The 12,279-nt window shown below is 53.5% G+C and overlaps 4 protein-coding genes across 4 annotated transcripts; 2 read left to right on the forward strand and 2 right to left on the reverse strand.

Annotated features, from left to right (window-relative positions):
* Positions 1 to 1,281: 1,281 nt before the first annotated feature.
* On the forward strand, positions 1,282 to 2,712 carry J4E90_006800 (uncharacterized protein; the record flags this gene model as incomplete). Its single annotated transcript, XM_051436344.1, has 1 exon — positions 1,282 to 2,712. One exon carries the CDS (start codon positions 1,282 to 1,284, stop codon positions 2,710 to 2,712), a length of 1,431 nt encoding a protein of 476 aa, XP_051290138.1.
* Positions 2,713 to 2,994: 282 nt separating this feature from the next.
* J4E90_006801 (uncharacterized protein) lies at positions 2,995 to 4,326 on the forward strand (the record flags this gene model as incomplete). The annotated part of the gene is made up of 3 exons (XM_051436345.1): positions 2,995 to 2,999; positions 3,082 to 3,089; positions 3,236 to 4,326. The coding sequence occupies 3 exons, from the start codon at positions 2,995 to 2,997 to the stop codon at positions 4,324 to 4,326; spliced, it is 1,104 nt and encodes a 367-aa protein (XP_051290139.1).
* A 4,299-nt stretch (positions 4,327 to 8,625) lies between these two features.
* On the reverse strand, positions 8,626 to 10,308 carry J4E90_006802 (uncharacterized protein; the record flags this gene model as incomplete). The annotated part of the gene is made up of 1 exon (XM_051436346.1): positions 8,626 to 10,308. The coding sequence occupies one exon, from the start codon at positions 10,306 to 10,308 to the stop codon at positions 8,626 to 8,628; it is 1,683 nt and encodes a 560-aa protein (XP_051290140.1).
* A 386-nt stretch (positions 10,309 to 10,694) lies between these two features.
* Positions 10,695 to 11,985, reverse strand: J4E90_006803 (uncharacterized protein; the record flags this gene model as incomplete). The annotated part of the gene is made up of 3 exons (XM_051436347.1): positions 10,695 to 11,213; positions 11,279 to 11,610; positions 11,934 to 11,985. The coding sequence occupies 3 exons, from the start codon at positions 11,983 to 11,985 to the stop codon at positions 10,695 to 10,697; spliced, it is 903 nt and encodes a 300-aa protein (XP_051290141.1).
* Between the last annotated feature and the right edge of the window lie 294 nt (positions 11,986 to 12,279).

Genomic DNA, 12,279 nt, shown 5'->3' on the forward strand with positions numbered 1-12,279 from the left:
CGTCTCGGTAGCTTGGCTTTATCTTCGCGCTGTGATGTACCGGCACATTACACTTGTGATCTGTTGACGCACGTGCCATCGCTGGCAACTGCCCAGGTGGGCGTGGGCGTCAGCGAGGCTACCTTATTAACCCTCTCTTTTGCCGTAGCCTCCAACGATCCATCAACACCACGAATCCACTTTCACAGCCACCTTTGGCTTGGCCACGCGTTAGATGCGTCCCAAAATGAGGTTTGGGCGTCATACTTTCAGGAGGCCATCAGTCGGCATACATCAAGCTTTGCGCTTACGTATCAGAACAAGCTACATTCTGCAACTATCATTGGTGGATGCTATCCAGGAAACTCATCAATGCTCTATATCGGATCTCTGCGGAGGCTTCATGAATCACGGGACAGGAGCCTTCGCAGAAAGTCAATTGCGCACGAAACATCGAGAACGAACTCTCTCACAGACATAGTGTAAGCAAAAAAGGTGCCGACTTCCGCATGGCTGCACAAAGACTGAGGTGTACCTCTCTCTGTTTCCTCACCAATCGTCAATGCTCCAAGTGCTCCAAGAATTTCAAGGAGAACCCAGGTAGTGCCGAGAGCCTCAACGGCCCATGAACACGTCCTAAGCGCGGACGAACGCCCCGAACGCGGCGCTTTGAGCGTGGTCAGCCTCAGCCTCAACATCAGTACAGTATCTCCACCAGCAGTGAGCTAGCGGCGAAATTTATCAGGGTGTCGACTCCGATCCGGGGAAGTGGTCCTGAGCCAACACCACATGGTGATCAACGGCGTGGCAGGACGCCCAAGCTGGCGCACCGATACTAAGCAATATCACCACAAACCATGAATCTCATGGAGGCTTCTGGGTAACGCCATGTAGCCGTCGAACGCCTCGTTCTTCTCCAACGTCCGGCTCACATGATTTTAGGTCAAGCCGACGACTAGTAGGCTATACGAAATCCTAGTACTCCTTTGTTGTGCTTCGGATTGCAGTAGCTCTACAGCGCCCATCAGCACTACAGCACACACCCTGGACTTTTTCCCTTGTAAATGGAATCTTGACGCCCCATTGAAAGCTAGTAGCGATGCTTGTCGTCGATTCTTCCGAATGCGCGGTCCTACTTTGATTACACCTCGATCCACACAGTAGGACCGAACTGGAAGAGCCATCGCACATACATCGGCCTTGCTTGTGGCAATATAAATATAATAGGTCTGGTATGCCAGACGATCACCAACCACAGTCGCTCTTTTAGCTTTCATATTCTCTTGCAAGACTAATTCAATCATGCGTTCATTCGTTTCAATCACCGCCGCGGCGGTGGTCGCCCTTCCTTTCGCTATGGCAGCGCCCAGGTCGTCCAAGATGGAGGCCAGGTACTACAACCCGGAGCAGGTTATTGACACTGATGTTGTCATTATCGGAGGTGGAGGTATGGGTGCTTACTCTGCCATCCAGCTCAAGGACATGGGAAAGAGGGTCGTGGTTGTTGAGAGCTCGCACCGCCTTGGAGGTCACACCGAAACCTACATGGACCTCGAGACTGGATTCCCCATCGACATGGGAGTCAAGCTGTACCATGACGAACCTTTGGTGCACCAGTGGTTCGCACGCTTCAACCTCACTCTGGGCCCAGCAAGCCCTTTCCCTACCGGCCCAACCCAGCAGGTTGACTTCAGGACTGGTCAGGTGTTGCAGGGCCTCCCTCCTGCCAACCAAACCGCCTTGGCTGTTGCTCTGGCGAAGTACGGCGCCGTCCTCGCACAGTACCCTCAACTTGAGGGTGGCTTCTACCTCCCCGACCCCGTCCCCGAGGACCTCTACATGCCGTTCGGCCAGTTCGTCCAGAAGTACGACATCGCAGATGCAGTGCAAACCATCTTCGGTCTCACCTCCGCCTTTGGTGACATCCTCGAGCTTCCTGCCATCCAGCAGATCCGCACCATGTCTCTCGGTCTCCTGAAGACTATGCAGAGCTTCAAGACCAGCTCGGTGATGAACAACAGCATGCTCTTCGAGGCACTCACTGCCGAGCTGCTTGCCTCCAACTCTGTACTCCTTTCCTCCAGGGTCCGCAAGACCGCACGCGTGAGCAAGGTCGACGGCGGCGTCAAGGTCCTCGTCGATACCCCCAAGGGCCAGCGTCTCATCCAAGCCAAGAAGATCCTCATGGCCATTCCCCCCACGCCCGAGAACCTCACCCCATTCGATCCCAGCGGCGATGAGATGAAGATCTTCAGCCAGTTCACTTCTGTCGGCTACTACACCGCCATCATCAGGCACGCCGCTCCTACCAACGTCACCCTCAACAACCTCGCACTTGACAAGCCATACGCGCTGCCACCTATGCCCGCCATCTACAACGTCTTCCCCACCGTCAACCCTACACTCAACCAGGTCTTCTACGGCACCAAGGTCGGTCAGCACCTCAGCGACGAGGAGGCCCAGGCCGCTATCCTTGCGGACCTCAAGCGCTTCCACGCTATGAACAACATGACCGGTCCCGAGCCCGAAATCGTCGCTTTCAGCAACCACAGCCCCTACAACATGATGGTCGGTGGCGAGGCTACCAAGAACGGCTTCTACAAGGACTTGTACGCTCTGCAGAGCAAGCGCAACACTTTCTGGACTGGTGCTGCGTGGAGGGCGCATGATAGCTCCAGCAGCTGGGCTTACACTAGCAGGAGTGTGCTGCCGGCGCTTGTCGCTAGCCTGTAGGTTTGCAAGCGGTGGTGGTGGATCATTTGGGTTAATTGATAACGGAGCGGTCGCTCCCTTGAACGGTCAATGGCGATGTCTTCCTTGGTACCTATGCTGTTTTACGATACTTTCCATACTTGTATTAGTAGATGACAATAATCGAACGCCATTGTCCGCACTCGTCGAAGATTTTGCTAGTCTTGATGATAGCCTTGTTAAGCCCATGAAGACCAAGCATCTGTCCGTGCCTCCACGTTGACTGAGGGACAATCTGGACACCATAGACCTCGGGAGCCTACAATGACGTTAGCTTACCTAATTTAAACATTTTTGTCTTGATGTAGTCTGCAGACCTGTTCATTTTTGCTCTTGTACGAGGCGCCTCAGAGTCGATGGTGAGCGTTGGCTAGCTCACTTCTCAACCTTGGTTCGCAGCAAACATGCACATTTACTAGATTTTTCATTACATACTGCCGCTTATGTCTACATAGATGAGAGAATGTAAGAATCTGCACACACGCTCATACTCTAGCACCTCTAGCACCTCTAGACCCTTCCTTAACACATCTCACCGTCTTGAAACTCCTGCACTCTACGATGATATCTCAGCCACCTGCTAAACGTGTCCGATTTGGAGGCGCACATACTCTCTCGACGCCCGTCCGCTTCCTCATACTCTCAGATACGCATGGTGCTGAACTACCGGAAAACCTCCCGCCATGCGATGTACTCCTACACTGTGGCGATCTGACAGAAGATGGCACCCCGGAAAGCGTCTCTGCGGCCCTCCAGACGTTGGGCAAAGTCAAAGCCAAGCTGAAGCTCGTCATCGCTGGTAACCACGAGATCTCGCTCGACAAGTCATACTGGCTCTCCCAGGGTGAAACGGAGACTGATTCAGAGCGGGCAGAGGCGCTTGTGAGCTCAGATGCAAGTTCCGAAGCCAGCCTGAATGGCATCACCTTCCTAAGAGAAGGCACACATACCTTCACGCTAGCATGCGGCGCGACATTCAAAGTATATGCCTCACCATACACGCCTCTCTACGGCGCATCAGCATTCCAGTACCCGTCGAATGAAGATCGCTTCAATGCCTCAGGCACTCCACCGTGGGCGAAGAACGTCGGTACCGAGACCGAGACCATCCCCAACGACGTCGACATCGTGATGACCCACGGCCCCCCAAAATACATCCTAGACACGACTTCTGACGACCAAAGCGCAGGCTGCGAGCACTTGCGCCGCGCCATCGCAAGGGCACAGCCACGACTGCATTGCTTCGGCCACATCCACACGCCGCGTCGCTGGTTCTACCAAGCACACGTGCTGGACTTCACCGGCAGAGGAGGAGCAGAACTAGATGCAGGTAGCGACACTAAAACAATAACCAAAGTCTGGATAGGAACGAACTCAGCGCATAGGAAGGGATACAGAAGCCTGCCACCAGGCCCCGCCCAAAAATTTCGAGAGAACAAACAGCAGACGCTCTGCGTCAACGCGGCGATGGAAGGCACTGAACCCGGCGTTCTCGAACACCCACCCTGGCTCGTTGAGTTAGATTTGCCCGTCCAGAGAGACGAGAGAGAAGTGGAAATGGGAGATGCCGTCGGTGAGGAAACGCATCTCACGTAAGCGCACCTGGGCATGCGAAAAGAGGGATCGCGTATTGGGTTCGGTGATGAGGGAGCGGCGCTGCAGCTCGGCGTCCGCGGGTCCCGGTCAGGCGGGCAGCTGCCGTAATCTGCATCTCGCGGTCGGTGGTTGGGAACTCCGAGTAGTTAGCTTTGCGACAGCATCGCGCAGGGAGTTTCACAGCTTATCGGCGTAGCGCAATGGGTTGAAGTATTAGGCAGGACGCCGTGGACGCCGTACAGGAAGATGAGGCGTACAAATGTAGAGGTTCCGCTGCTTGTGCCTCAGGCTCCACTACACATCCCTTCAGCGAACTCGCAACGGTACTGCCTCCATAGCCATCCATACCTACTAGCAACAAATTCACCATGACTGTCTCATCATCCCTCAGACTCTACCGTCCAGGGCCGTCAACCTCCCTAACAACACGCTCGTTTTCCAGCTCCCTCATCTCCTCCCACCTCTTCACCCAACAAACCGGCACAGCAATCCTAACCGAGCTCGCCTATCGCATCCTAATCGACATCATAAACCGCTTTATACACTCCTTCCAGCGCCTCGCCTCCCATAGCCTCGATTCCGCATCCTCCTTCATAGAGCGCAGGCTGCAGGAACGTCGTAATCGGCTAGATGCTGCTACGTCCGGTACTGGGAACGAGGGTCTAAAGATCGTTGAAGAGGTGGGCAAATTGGCGGAAGAGAGGGGTTTTGTTACCTGTCCGTTGACGGGGATGGACATGGGTAAAGAGGAGGGAATGAGGGGGCCGCCGAGGTGGGTGAGGGGTGTTTTGGATGGGATTAATGAGGGGAGGATGAAAGAGAGGGATTTTTGGATTCATACGCATACGGGTTGAAGTCGAGACGTCGATACGCTTCGTTCTTTCTAGGAGTATAGAGATACCCGACGATGCTTCGATGGCTCAGCAACATGCCGCTTCAGCTCGGGAAGCGACAGCTTGCGCAGCAATGGCAGCGTATGCAGCAAGCTCCACAAGCACAGCAACATTGGAAACCCTCAACCGCAACGTATGCCGCAAACTCCAGAAGTGCAGCAACTTCAACGGTCGCAGACCCCACGTATCAAGCAAACACAGCCGGCGTCTCAGCTGAGTCGCCAAGACGAATCGCACCGCTCCTGTCGAGCAAGCTCTGCTCCAGACGATACGCCACCTTGATCCGCTTCTATCTGCCCTTGGATCTGCTCTTGAATGGACGCGCTTCCGCCTTCTTATAGCGACCGTATTCTCCATGCCCGCAATTCGCCTGGTCCCGACACCCAGCGATGAAGACGTAGCTGTACCTCAGGCCGCGGGATAGCAAACCAACACATCAGAGTGCCACATCACAAAGCCTCCATTAACTCTAGGGCGGCGCTCTGAAGTATACAGGCTCTGTCTAGCAGCTTCTGACTGACCGCCGGTGCCAATCAGGCGCTCGGGTTCTGGTACAAGGACAGCGTAGGCCACAAGATCATATATTCTCGCTGTCAACACATTTGCTGTCCATGGCGCTCTGCTTCTCCCACATATTCTACGACTACCAATATGATATTTTTCTCAATTCACATCTGTGTTCCTACGTTATCCTCATTGCCTGCTTGTCTTCCTAGATGTGAAATATGGTCTCTCCCTGCCGCACAGGCCCAATTGCGTCTGGCCGGTGTCTCATCTCGTATGCTCGCCCTCCGTCTGCCGAACCAATTCCGCATCCCTGCAGCTGCTTGTCTCGTATATGAGGTGAAAGTAGGCGCCGCGTTTGTATGTTGCACGAAACAGCTTCGACGACATGCTCTTGGTCGGCGCGAGTGAGCAGCAACTATGCAGCGCTGGATTGTGACTTGACTCATCGAAAGCGACTGATACTTGCATCTCTAGCGACTGCTTACGGCACTCAATCTTGTCGCTGCTCATTCTCGACTCGGATCGTGGATGCGTACTGATCTCGTCGGCCGCAGGTGAGTACCGGCGTCGCGGAAGCACTCAGTCACATTCCTGGGCCATGAGTATATCGGCATTGATCCTGCGCATTCAAAAAGTGTTCTGCTCGCCGTCTCGGGCGTGGACGATCAGTCTGGCTCTGCTGTCGTCACTAAAGACTCACCCATCGAGCACGGCAAGCTCAACTCCTTCTAAGCAATTTCTAACTTCGCTGAGCTTGCTCTGAGGCGCTCATGGCTCACATAACACAACGAGAAGCATCTAGGAAGCATCTTAGAAGCATCTAGGAAGCATCTTAGAAGCATTCTCCGAGCGGATGCCACAGCTTTCGCTCTCGAAAGCTCGCCACGTACTTTCACGGTTGCTATATCAATAGGCTGGCCTTGATACGTCTTGCGCACTGAGCACGCTGTCTTCAAGATTTGCTACAAGAACAGCGCATCATCACTTTCCAATCTCGAGTTTGGATGTTCTCGCGTATCTTCACGTTCGCTCAGTCAGTCGATACCTGTGTACTATCGCACTGCCCGTCAAGCACACCCTCACTGGCTTCATACATGTCAGCAAACCCATTACATTACTCAGTCTCTGCTTGACCTGCTGGAATTTCGCGTTCTCGTTACCTGATGAGGCCGCACGGGCCACTCCACCTCGCGTATTTTGACTTGGTGGTTTCTCACTCCCGCCTGGCAGCGCCCGCGCGGCCTTCCACCGCCAACGAAGCCCTTCTATACCCGCCTTCACCTGGTGTTTCCGACCTTCCTGTCGCCGGCAGAACACCGGCCGGAGCAACAGCGCCAGCTCCTAGCGCCTGTCTGTGCGCGGGCTCTTGGCAGGCACATATAAACCCCATTTCCCCCCTCCGACCTACACTCTTTTACCGCAAACCCCACAATCTTTTACCCCAACCCGAAGAATTCCAACTTCCTAACACTCATTTCCTCAACAAGCTTTCTTCCTTCACTCACTTCGACCATGGCTCAACACTTCATCATTACTTTGGATCACTTCCACTTTGTCACATGACATCATACCTTCACTCACTTATGTCGACCACTTCCAACCTTACTGAGCTTCACTCTTCCTCAATCAACATCACTGCTCAACAATCTTCATACCTTACTTGGTCATCAACACTTCATCCAACCTTGGTCCAACATCACATCCATCGATGATCAACCTTCCTTCACCATGAGCCATGGTCATCCTTCCAACATCCTCCTTCGCCATTGAACATGGTAAGTATCTTCCTGGCTTCTTCTTTATTCAGTCTTCTAACCTTTTTCAGCTTGCTGTCGCCTTCTACCACACTCACTTCGCTTCGGATCGCTCCAACCTTCGCTCAACATCGTCGCCAACCTCCTCAAAGCCCTACACTCTAGGCCACGATCGAGCTCTTCAGCATCCACCTCAAGCCCTCTTTAGGCTAGCATAGCATGTTCACAACACCCTGGGTCGCACGAAAGTCAAGTTGTTTGGATGGATTGGATACTTTGGTGGAGGAAACATACTGGTGGGAAGTGCAGGGTACAATGGTCAAAGACAGTAAGAGACGGACATTACAGATCTAGATGGGATCTCGCTTTGAGCCTACAAGGCTTGCTTCGGCAAGGCCCCATGGCTGGTGGACATGATCTGGAGGAGACTTCATTCTCACATCAAGGTGCTGGAGGACAGACAGTCCATGGTGCTTCGGTACTAAGCTGGGCCTACCTTGGAGATTTGAAGTTCTTCGCCAGTTTGAGCTTGCTCGCCCAGATCATTCCCCTGCACACTTCTCGATGGCGGCTCTTAGGAGTTTGGATCAATTCGAGGAATGCAGCATGCGAAAGGTATGAGAGACTTGAGGTGAGAGTGCCTGCAGTCGGTGGTCGATGTTTGGATTGGGTTTTAGATTAGCTTTGAGGTTTTGGACATTGGTTTGCTGATGGCTGGTGGATATGGGATTCATCTGGTGGTCGCTTCTTGGTTGGACTTTGGTTGGATACTGGGTTGGACTTCTTCTCAAGGATACTTCAAGGTTTCGCCTCAGTATCAATGAATCCATCAAACTTCACTTTACTTCTTCTTTGACTTGACTTGACTTCTTCTTTGCTTTACTTGCTTCTTTCTTAACTTAAGTTTTTACCTACCTTCTATGTTTGGCTTCTTCCTTAACTTGCTTTAGTCGAACATTTTGCTCCTTCTCTGCCTCGAGGTCTTGACATAGCTCTTACTTCACTTACTTCTCTCTTAGACTTGTTACTTGCAATAAACATACTTAATAACATAGACTTCTTGCAACTTTCTATCTGCTCGCAGTGCATATACTACTATACATCTTGAACAAGTCTCTCTCTTCACAACACCCTCTCTCCCTACTCTACACATGCCTCCTTCTCGCCCACTTGGTGAGAAACTCTCTCCCCTCAATCCTCCAAACATCCTCCTCAACATAACTTCCATTATACCCCCTCCCCTCCGCCTGAAGAACAAGATCCAGTCCCCTTCCACTCTTACCCCCGTCATACTGCGGCCACCTAGGCAGAGCCTCACCATTTGGATCTCCCTTCGCCACAAAGCGAATCCACTGCGCACTTACCTGCTCAGCCAGCTTCTTGTACTCCTCCCAAGGGCCATAGAAGTTAGGGTTCGCAAAGACAAAAGCCACCTCAGTGAAATGCGCGACGCCCTTGTAAGCGCGCGGATTGCCGCCTTCGCTGGCGGTGTTGCTGTTTTGCCAGGGGAGCGTGTTGAAGCGGTAAATGTACGTAGGCGAGTACTTGGAGTAAGCGCGGGCGTCGGCGAGGCGGGTCGCGTGGTAAAAGACGTCGCCCATGATGGCGGCTATGCGCTTATACTGAAGGCCTTGTTCGGCGAAGAGCTCGACGCCGGTGTTGAGCGGGATACCAACGGTGGGGTCGTTGGGGTAGAGTTCCATGATGCGCTTGATGACGGCGTCGGGGAAGTCGAAACCTGTGCTGTTGGTGAGGAAGGCGTATAGGTCTTCGTCGGTGTTGATGACGCCGCCGGCTGGCGCGTTGTCGGTGCCTTCGTCCGAGTTGGTGCCGTAGAGATGGGGGATATGTGCGAAGCGGCCCGAGGCGAGGAGCTCGGTGGGGTAGGCGGGGATGATGTCGCCGTCGACGATGGGGTACCAGCCGGGGCCTTGGCTTGGGGCTGCGAGGAGTGGGAACATGGCTTCGTATGGCAGGGTACGTAAACAGGCGAGCGTGTCGACTTCATCTGTGCAGTTTGCCTTGTCGACGATATTGTCATAGATGGGCTGGTACCAGTCTGTGCCATTGTACCATGCCGTCGCTGCAGACCCAGACTCTTGGATGCTGCGGTGAAACAAATTGTCTGTTCGGCCGCCATACGACATGAGTAGCTGGCCTACTGCGAAGCTCCCAGCAGACTCGCCCCAGATAGTCACACTGTCCTTGTCGCCGCCGAATGCTTCAATGTTCTCTGAGATCCAAGCAAGTCCTTTGCGCATGTCTCGAAGCGCAAGGTTCGTCTGGCCGGTACCTTGGATCTCTCGCGAGTACAACATACCCCATCCGCCTTTGCGGTAGTTGATGCTGGCTGCAATGATGGGCTGGCCGATTTCCACGCTTCTTTGAACAATGTATGTCAGGTTGTAGTTCGCAAGCGCACTGGTGCCGACTTGGTAGCTTCCTCCATGGATCCATAGCGCAACAGGCAGCTTTGCGTAGTCGTTGTGTGAGAGACCCGCTGGACGAACGATGTTGATGCTCAAGCAGTCTTCGCTCATGCTGAAGTTGGCAGCCGAGGGATCCGGGCAGCTGTCTCCGTACGATTTGGCAGGGCGCGTGCCATTCCATGTCGTGTTCAACGATTGTGGTATGCGAAAGCGATTCTGACCTCCCGTATCTTGCGCATATGGGATGCCTAAGAAGATGTCTTGATTGAACGAAGGGAGACGTACGCCTTCGTATGTTCCATTCAGCACTGTGACCGTGGGTTCAGTAGCATGTGCTATCGTTGCCAGAAAGAACGTTGTGAGCGCCCCCACTTTCCAAGCTCTTGCAATAGCTGCCATGATGCTGGTGACTACCCGTCGAGATGAATGCGCGAGAAAACGAAAGCGGGGAGAAGCTCTACTTGTATATTGCAGCTGGCAGTGTTCCAAAAGTTAGCAATGATAGGGCGTATCTTGAGAAGCACCGAAAGGACCCTGAATCGTGACGTGATGGCTCTCCCACTCTTGTGGTGGATATGCATGTCCGTGGTGATCGGCAGAGGTGCACCTGCACGTTCGGCTGTGCGCGCCAATCAGGAAGGTAAGTACGGAGCTGCATGTGTAGTCGCACCGACGAGGATGCCGGCACATGTAAGCTGCGACTCTTGCTCGCTATCATACAGCATTATGAGATACTGGAGATGGTGAGAAGCGAGGCGGAGTTCAGCAACATTAATGATGCTGGCCTAGAATAGCTTGGACAAGAAGCTTCTCCTCTTCTTCGCTGGTTCCTTCTCTGGTACACTCGCCATCGTATATGCCGGGGAGAACATTGCTTGTCCAGGAAGTTCTACTGGTACATCGACAACACCATACTCCGGTGTCTTATCCACGGGCGCGATGTCTGGTAAGGCGTTCTGTTGTACAGGGCTGACGTACATCGGCGCCGGCGTACTCGGCACTGAGGTCGGCGACACCGGCATGGCCATGGGTAGTCGAGAAGCACTGACAATGTGTGTCGACTGCGGGTGAAGATATGTTTGCGCTGGCGATGGTTGCGCATGCACATACGGTTGTACCTGCGGCTGATGCCAACGTGGCGCGTTGGCAGTTTGCAATCGTTTGCTTTCAGCGGCCCATAACTCGAAGACTTGATTCATAAGTCGCGTCCATTCCGAAGGGCCTCCCTGGAAATTGTAGTTGACGCGGCGGTCTGTGAAGGCGATGAAGTAGTGCTGCTTGTTGTACGGCGATATGGCGACATACTGGGTTGCATCAGCGTTGTACTCATGTACTCATGTCATCATGGAGGCTTGTTTCCTGAACTCACACTGACGGCACCCGGCGCAGTTTCCATCAAAATCTTGTTCAATCCAGTGTAATAGCCGTTGAAGTTCCAAGCCAGATGTCCATCCGCAAACAGAACGAACCAGGCATCTTTCATCCCAAGGCCAACACAAGTCGGCGTGACCAGCGACTTCTTCACTCTATCCTCGAGACCTGAAGGTATAGCAGCCCATATCGAGCCCTGTCCGGGTGCGCACGCGAAGTAGCTGAACTTCTGGCCAAAGGTGACGAAGCACAAGCTGGCTGCATTCGGGAACGACTTTAGCCACTGCGCGAGATCGGGATAGTTGAGATCAAAGTAGGTCCGTGAGTGGACTGGTTCTGATTAGCTTGGTAGGTGCGATGGGGCTGGCCCGCGCCGTCATCGCCATGCGTTTCATGGTCGCGGAATTTGGGCCGGGGTGCTACTTACAGAGCTTGTCCTCCCCATCTAACGTCTTACACCCGATATACCAAATCGGCTCCGGAGAGTCTCCCTGAGGAGCAAGCGCGAGACAGTAAGGGCTAGCGACTCTCCATGGATTGCTCATGGAGCTCTTGAACAACTGACGAAGCGTCTGCGGTATCTCGTGGCTGCGCCCTGTTAGCCGCGCCTTCCTCACCAGCATGCGCAACTCACAACTTCCATGTTTGGCGACAGTCGAAGAAAAAGCTGTTGCGCGGTCCAAACACGAATGTGATCTCCGGCATCTTGTTGATTATACGATGAAACTGTACATGCGAGGCAGAGAAACGGAGGTGGGCTGCTCATCAGCAGGCGTGCGGCGTACGCCCAAGGACGTGGCGGTGCGTTGGGGGCCGCAATCAGCAGCACCAATTGAACGCGACGTGGAATCATCAATACTGCCGTTCATGTGTTCCGAGTCTCTCGATCTTCAAGCTGCGCATACATGAAACCATCATCTGGGTGTCTAAAATCACAGGAAGCCTAAGTCAGTATCCTCGTAGACATCGCAGATGCTTGTCCATCGTGCCTACCCAACT

The sequence above is a fragment of the Alternaria incomplexa genome (assembly GCF_024043165.1).
Source record: "Alternaria incomplexa strain BMP 0042 chromosome Unknown scaffold_9, whole genome shotgun sequence".
NCBI classification, from domain to species: Eukaryota; Fungi; Ascomycota; class Dothideomycetes; order Pleosporales; family Pleosporaceae; genus Alternaria; species Alternaria incomplexa.